Source organism: Myotis davidii, unplaced genomic scaffold (genome assembly GCF_000327345.1).
Source record: "Myotis davidii unplaced genomic scaffold, ASM32734v1 scaffold424, whole genome shotgun sequence".
NCBI lineage: Eukaryota > Metazoa > Chordata > Mammalia > Chiroptera > Vespertilionidae > Myotis > Myotis davidii.
In genome coordinates this window covers 4335333-4342415 of record NW_006295827.1, presented here as the reverse complement: position 1 = coordinate 4342415, position 7083 = coordinate 4335333, and the positions used below count along the sequence as shown (strand labels likewise).

Sequence of the window (7083 nt, the reverse complement as noted above, 5' to 3'; positions counted from 1 at the left end):
CTGGAAGATACTGGACAAAAATCGTGCACCTATGGATGAGGACAGTGGTGGGGAGTGAGGGCAGAGAGTGGGGCAGGAACTGGGAGGAGGGGAGTTATGGGGGGAAAAAAGAGAAACAAATGTAATAATCTGAACAATAAAGATTTAATTTAAAAAAAAATAAAGCAAATATTATAAACAATTTAATGAGAAATTTGACAACTTAGCTGAAATAAAGTCATTAAAAATAAAGTTTAGCAAAATGGGTACAAGAGGAAATAGAAAACATGAATAGCCCTATATCTGAAAAATTAGCATGCAATTGTGAAATTTTTAAAAATGCTGTAATTAAATTTCAACAATTAGAAATCTAATTGCCAGCTGACATGAATGAATTGAGACTACCCTTCTTGTTCATCAATCACATACTCATCATACTCACTGCTTCATTTTTTAATCTATCTTCTTGATACTAGAGACCCTAAATTTTGGTTTTAGAAGTCAAATGGAATCCATCTCACAGATATATGGTGGACAAGTCCCATCCCAGCCTGTTTCTTAATGTCCAAGTGAGCGTCAAGTCTCTTCCCCAGGCCTGGAGCCCCTTGATAACATGTCCTGCCTTTCTGGCTTCTGAGAGACGGCTCCCAGGGAGCTTACTCTCTCCTTTCATCTCACTGTGCATCTCTAAGGTCCTCTCCAACTTTAGTCCTGTTCTGTGTTCCCCCAGACCTCCCCCAGCTGCTCCCCTCAGGAAACACTGCACTGAGGGGCTCCTTCAGTCTGACCAAAAGCGATCGATGCTGTATAGGCATCCTCCTCAAAAAAATATTATATATATAATTTTACTACAAAACAAATGTATATCTATCAAATCAAGATTTTATACACACACACACATCGAGATCATATATATATAGATATATATAGCCTCTGCTAATTCTTGAAGACATCCTCATATCTATATATCTATATCTACATATCTATATATCTATATCTACATATCTATATCTAACCTTTAATTAAACTTTCCTTTCTTGATTCCAGGAAATACAAAATTGCTAACTCAATACTTGATAGATGACTTATAGTGGTAAAGATAACACCTTAGAGCAGCAATTTTCAACTGGTGTGCTGCAATGTTTTTTAAAACATGTAATAATTGATTTCTTTTCCCTTAGATTGTCAAATAAAAATATGACAACAGCCAACACAACAATAGTCATCTGGTGTAAATGAATCAAAATTATACCTATTCCTCTTGTCAGATCAGCAAAATACATTTTTTGACATGCCGCAACATTTTAGTAATTAGCTTAAGTGTGCCATGAGATGAAAAAGGTTGAAAATCACTGCCTTGGAGTATCATTTCCCTTGAAGATGACCGCACATGCTCATGAAGGCCCCCGGGCATTCGCAGCACATATTGGCATATTGAAGGCTTGAAAGTAACAGTAAAAAAGGGGGAAATGGAGTAAAATGGTTATTAACCAAAAATAATGCCCAACAAGCCCCAAAGGAGTTCTACCCTTCCCTTTGGGAAGGAGTAAAATAAGAGCATTTTTTAAAATGTGGGTTTATTTTAGGAATCAGAGACAACTTACTTTATATACTTCAAATTTAGTCCACAAAACCAGAGTCCCACTGAGGACCCAGTACAAAATACACTATGTTTCTTGTACGCGCCAGTGTGAAGTAGTTATTCACTGGTTTGCCAAGTCAAAGGAGATGGTCAGAAACATTTTTAGAATAATGCTTATGATGTCTTAGAAGAAAACATGACACAAGACTTGCCTGCAAATATTTTACAGTTTATGAATACAAAGGATAAAATTATTAACACCTACAGTATTTTGCAAAATCCATCTGCAAGTCCATTCTGGCACTGGCAAAAGCTCGTCCTTTCTCTGTTCCAACGACAAACACTTCTGCTTCATACATGGCGATGCAGGCCACTTCCACCCTGGACTTGGCCAGTTCTTTGCACTGAAATACAAGGAATGAAGTGTTCAAGGGCAGATCCGGATTTTGTGGGGCCTAAGAGGTCTGCTTAAGAAAGTACAAAATTAGGTACAACATTTTTTTAGAATGAGAAAAATCACCCAGAAGAAACCAAAACTAATTTACCAAGCAAATACCATTAACACCATAGAATCCAGAGAAGAACATGTTTTTATTAACTACCTGTGATTCTGTGATTTACCATAAGAAATATATATTTGGTCCACTGTTCCTGGCACACAACTCCTAACACTCTTGGAATTTTCTAAGTGAAGAGCGTGATAAAGATGAGTTCTGTGAGCCACTCTAGTGAATTAATCAAACCTGAAGGGGGGTCTTGGGACCCCCCACTTATGACAAACCAGATACAATTGATGAGAAGCGCAGGTGACAAACCTGATGCAACTGGCATCTGAAGGAGGCAGTCTTGTGTGACTGAGCCCGTAACCTGTGGGATTGGGTGCTGCCTCTGGGTTGACAGTGTCAGAACTGAATTGAACTGTGAGACACCAGTGGGGGTGGGGGTGGGGAAACCTGCCCCAAAACACTGGAATTGGGTGCAGGGTCTTTTTCCCCTACATTTTTGGCTATATTCGCTTTGACTGCCTCTTCCTCTGACAATAATATTTTAAATATCATTTTAATAATTTAATATTTCCTCCAACATGGGTGATTACATTTTTACTATTGATGGTAGAGACGCATAAAACCATGAAAAATCATACATAGACAGACTTGCTGGTCATCGTAGTGCTACAGGTTTATGGCCTGCAGACAAGCATGATACATTCTACTGAGTGCAATTCCTTTCAAAAAGTTAAAAGGATTTTGGTGTATTTATAACTACATTTGCTACATTATTGGGTATATTCCTGACCAGAGAGAACTTTGGTTTCGACAAGGCATCAATGAAAAACAAATCCCCTATTTACAATTTTACCCGTTTAATGATTAGAAGAATTTTCCACAGACTCGCTTCTGGCTCTGTACCTTGAAAACCTCGTTTCAGCCCTGGCTGGTGTGGTTCAGTGGATAGAGTGTCGGCCCACAGATCGAAGGGTCTTGGGTTTGATTTCCAGTCAAAGGCATCATGAACCTTGGCTGTAGGTTTCCCAGCCCTGGTCAGGGTGCATGCGGGAGGCAGCCAATCGATGTGTCTATCTCACGTTGATGTTTCTCTCACTTTCTCTCTCCCTCCCCTCTCCCTCCCACTTTCTCTAGAAATCAATGGAAAAATTAACCTTGGGTGAGGATTAAAAATAAATAAATAAATAAAACCTTGTTTCATCTCTGCTATCCAGATATGTTCACACTACAATATGACCTCAGGCTCTGTCCTTGAAATCATGTCACCGGATGAATTGACACAGTGGACTATAGGAGTATTCCTAGAAACTATTCCTACACTGGGATGTCCAGCAATAACTTACCCAGACGTAAAAATAACAGCAAGCCACATACTACCACTAAACTAAAACTAAATGTATCCCCAGTCCAACTTCCCCTTATCGAGACCCCAAAGGTGCCATATCTGCTGCAACATCACCTGACACAGTGGATTGCGGTCAGCAGAATAATGACCCTGGAAAGATGTCCATGTCCTAATCCCCAGAGCCTGTGAAGAGGTTACCTTACATGGCAAAAGGGACTCTGCAGATGTGATTGCACTTAGGATCTCAAGGTGGGGAGAGAATTGTGGATTATCCATGATGGCCCAATGTGATTACAAGGTGCTGGTAAGGAAAAGAGAGGCAGAAGATGTGCCAGTGGAATCAGAGGGCAGAGTGGTACCCTTGCTGGAAGGGGCCGCAAGCCAAGGAATTCGGGTGGCTTCTAGAAGCTGGAAAAGGCCAGGCACAGATTCTCCAGAAAGAACGCAGCTCTGCTCACACCTTGATTTCAGGCCTGCAAAACCCATTTTCTGCCTTCTGGCCTTCAGAACTGTCAGGCAACAAACGTGTGCTGTTTAAAGCCACGCAGTTTGTGTAATTTGTTACCGTAGCCTCCGGAAACTAGCACAGGGGCTGTGGCAGAAAGTCAGAGTAGAAGGAGACAGCAACCTTACAGGTGTGGGCAAACTTTTGGACTTGAGGGCCACAATGGGTTCTTAAACTGGACTGGAGGGCCGGAACAAAAGCATGGATGGAGTGTTTGTGTGAACTAATATAAATTCAAAGTAAACATCATTACATAAAAGGATACGGTCTTTTTTTTCAATAGTTTTATTCATTTCAAACGGGCCGGATCCGGCCCGCAGGCGTCGTTTGCCCACGGCTGGACTAGAGAATAAGGAAGTTCACCTCCACCTCTAAGGGCTAATGGTTTGTGATTTGTAATCCTTGCTTCTCGGGTCACAAGAGGTCAAGGGTGTGGGTTAGCTTGCTGTGCAAAGTTCTGTGTGATCCTGCGGGACATCAAATTTTATTTAACACCAGAAATCTAGGATAATCTCCTCATCTCAAGAGCGTTAATCACATTTCACTTAATCACTTTTCCAGTTCAAGGAACATTCACAGGCTCAGGAGTGAGGACATGAACATCTTTGGGCAGCCATTATTCAGTTTATCATAGATTGCTTTCAAAATTTCTCTTTATATTTGATTTTCTACAGTCTGAACATGACAGGTCAAGGTGTGTGTGAGTATTTGGTATTTTGCCAATTGACACAATAATCTTCCTTATATAAAAGTAAGTAAATATCTATTTTTTTTCTGGTCAAAAATCCAATCCAGGGTCACACTTTTTATTTGCTGTCCTGTCTCTTCAGTCTCCTTCCACCTGGAACAGGTTTTTCTTTCTTTCATGACACTGACATTTACATATAAGTCCAGTCTGTAGACTATGCCTTAATCTGGGTTTGTATGATGTTTCTTCATTAGATTCGGGGTTTGGTGGGAACGCCACAGAAGTGGTTCTGCTCCTTCTCAGAGCATCATACCAGGAGGCACGAGCTATTAGCCTGACCCTTATTGCCAATGGATGTAAACAGATGCATGCAAGTGGCACATTAATTTGCCTTTGAATTTAGACAAGACATATTCTCGAACAAGGTAACACAGGTGCCTTCATTAAAATGTCAGATCTGGAAAGCTTAAATTTATATCATTATATCCATCATGTAAGAAAAACAAACTATGACAAGCCCATTATCCTCTATGAAGAAGGGTATGCTTATATAGATAGGGCGTAACACTGAATTTGAATATTAAAAATGAAGCATTCCCCGGTTCTGTTATTTCTACAGTGATCCAACCACGGAATGTTTGATGGAACTGCAGACCATCTCACCATGGAATCCAGAGTAGACATGAGGAACGTCACCACCATCCTGCTCTCTGAGGAGGCCTCATTTTCCACGGGCAGGGAAGACATTGCTACTTGGGCCATGATCCCTGTGCAAGAGAAGGAGAAAGAAATAAGTGGTAGAAATCCACAGCGTCCTGCTCACATTTAGAGCGTGGGGTCCTCCACATGACCTGCTTCAAACCTTCCTGTAGAGTTGAAGAAATTGACACTTAACACAATAAGCGATCTACCAAGACCTCTGCATAATAATGCTAACTTTCATGTAGTGTATTTCCCACGAAACCTAGACACCGCCTTCTCATAAAGTAAATTCGGGTTTTATACTAGAGAAAGAAGCATGTTCACCATTTCCTAGATGAGGAGGGAAGGAAATGAACCCTACCGATCCAGCGATGTTTTGTCATATTTCAGCATGGCAGGGCAGACACCACATTCCGCCTCACATACACAGAAGAAGAGATAAGTGGTTTTGTACACTAAAGACGGGAAGAGAAAATCCCCTTTCCTTTCCTGCTAGGACTTCTCCTGCATAAAAGCTCACTCCAAATTTTGCCACACTCTGTATCAAGTTAGCATTAAAACACTTCTTTGAAAAAGTTTCTCCAACACCATAGAAAGCTTTTGTTAAATAAAGCATGTGTTATATAAATACTTGTCATGCCCCTGCCATAGTTGGCTAATTACATCTGTAAGCAAAGGGTAAATAAAGGAGCCCAGGCCGGTGATGTAAGCTTATGCAGCAGGAGGCATGAGGCACCGGTCCCCACAGAGCTGGCAGCCAAGAGAGGCAGGTTGTGGTTTCCCAGACCATTCACCAGCTCCCTGACCGCCGTGGGCTGCGCCCAGCCTCCTCTTCTGTGAAGGATACACTAAATCCACCACCTTCACCTCTGACCATTCCTGAGCTCCCTCAATTTAAAATCAAGGGAACCACATATTTTATGAGCCATCCATATGAAATGTCCAGAATAGGGAAATCTCGGAGACAAAGTGTGGCGTAGGGCTGAGGAGAGCGGGAGCTACAGGGTTTCTTTCTGAGGTGATGAAAATGTTCCAAAATTGACTGTGGTGATGATACACTAAAAACCACTGAACTGCTTTAAATGGGCGAATTGTGTGATATGTGAATTTTATCTAAATTAAGCTTTGTTGTTGTTGTCGTTGTTAATCCTCACCCGAGGATATTTTTCCATTGATTTTTAGAGAGAGTGGAAGGGAAGCGGTGAGACAGAGAGAGAGAGAGAGAGAGAGAGAGCGCGCTACATGAGAGAGACACATTGATTGGTTGTCTCTTGCACTCGGCCCTGGGATCGAACCTGCAACCAAGGTACATGCCCTTGACCAAAATCAAACCCGAGACCCTGCAGTCCTCAGGACCCACTGTGCTCTATCCACTATCCAAACTGGCTAGGGGTAAACAAAGCTATTTTTAAAAATCAAATGAAATCAGAGAGGTTGGATGGAGAAAAAAGAAATGAACACTCAGAGAACACATACTACTAGGTGCCAGCGCTTTTCCGATAATCCAATTTAATGCTCCAATTATTCCCACGCAAGCGCTCAGAAAGGGAAGAAGCCGGTTCACGCCCCGGTGCCTGGAGGACGCGTTATAAAATGTTCCCATGTGGGTGGTTTGTGAAATCAAAAAAACATCATGAGGTCATGAGGTTGTGTGTCCTTAAAACAACCTCCAAGCTCAGAGGTCTCTCCATGAAGCTGACCAAAAAGCTTGGGACGCTCATGTCTGAGCTCAGTCAATCATTGTTTATGTCTGCATATTTTATTTAAAGAGGAAAA

The 7083-nt window shown here is 41.5% G+C and overlaps 1 protein-coding gene across 2 annotated transcripts in view; it reads right to left on the bottom strand.

The window, feature by feature from the left end:
• Positions 1–7083, bottom strand: part of GTF2IRD2B (GTF2I repeat domain containing 2B) — a 47406-nt gene that overhangs the window by 35655 nt on the left and 4668 nt on the right. For both annotated transcript variants that reach the window (XM_015568564.1, XM_006770855.2), the window contains exons 2-3: positions 5269–5372; positions 1827–1965 (exon numbers count right to left, since the gene is read on the bottom strand). In XM_015568564.1, the coding sequence (XP_015424050.1) occupies positions 1827–1965; positions 5269–5367 (238 nt within the window). In that variant the 5' untranslated portion in view covers positions 5368–5372. The remainder of the gene's footprint in view (positions 1–1826; positions 1966–5268; positions 5373–7083) is intronic.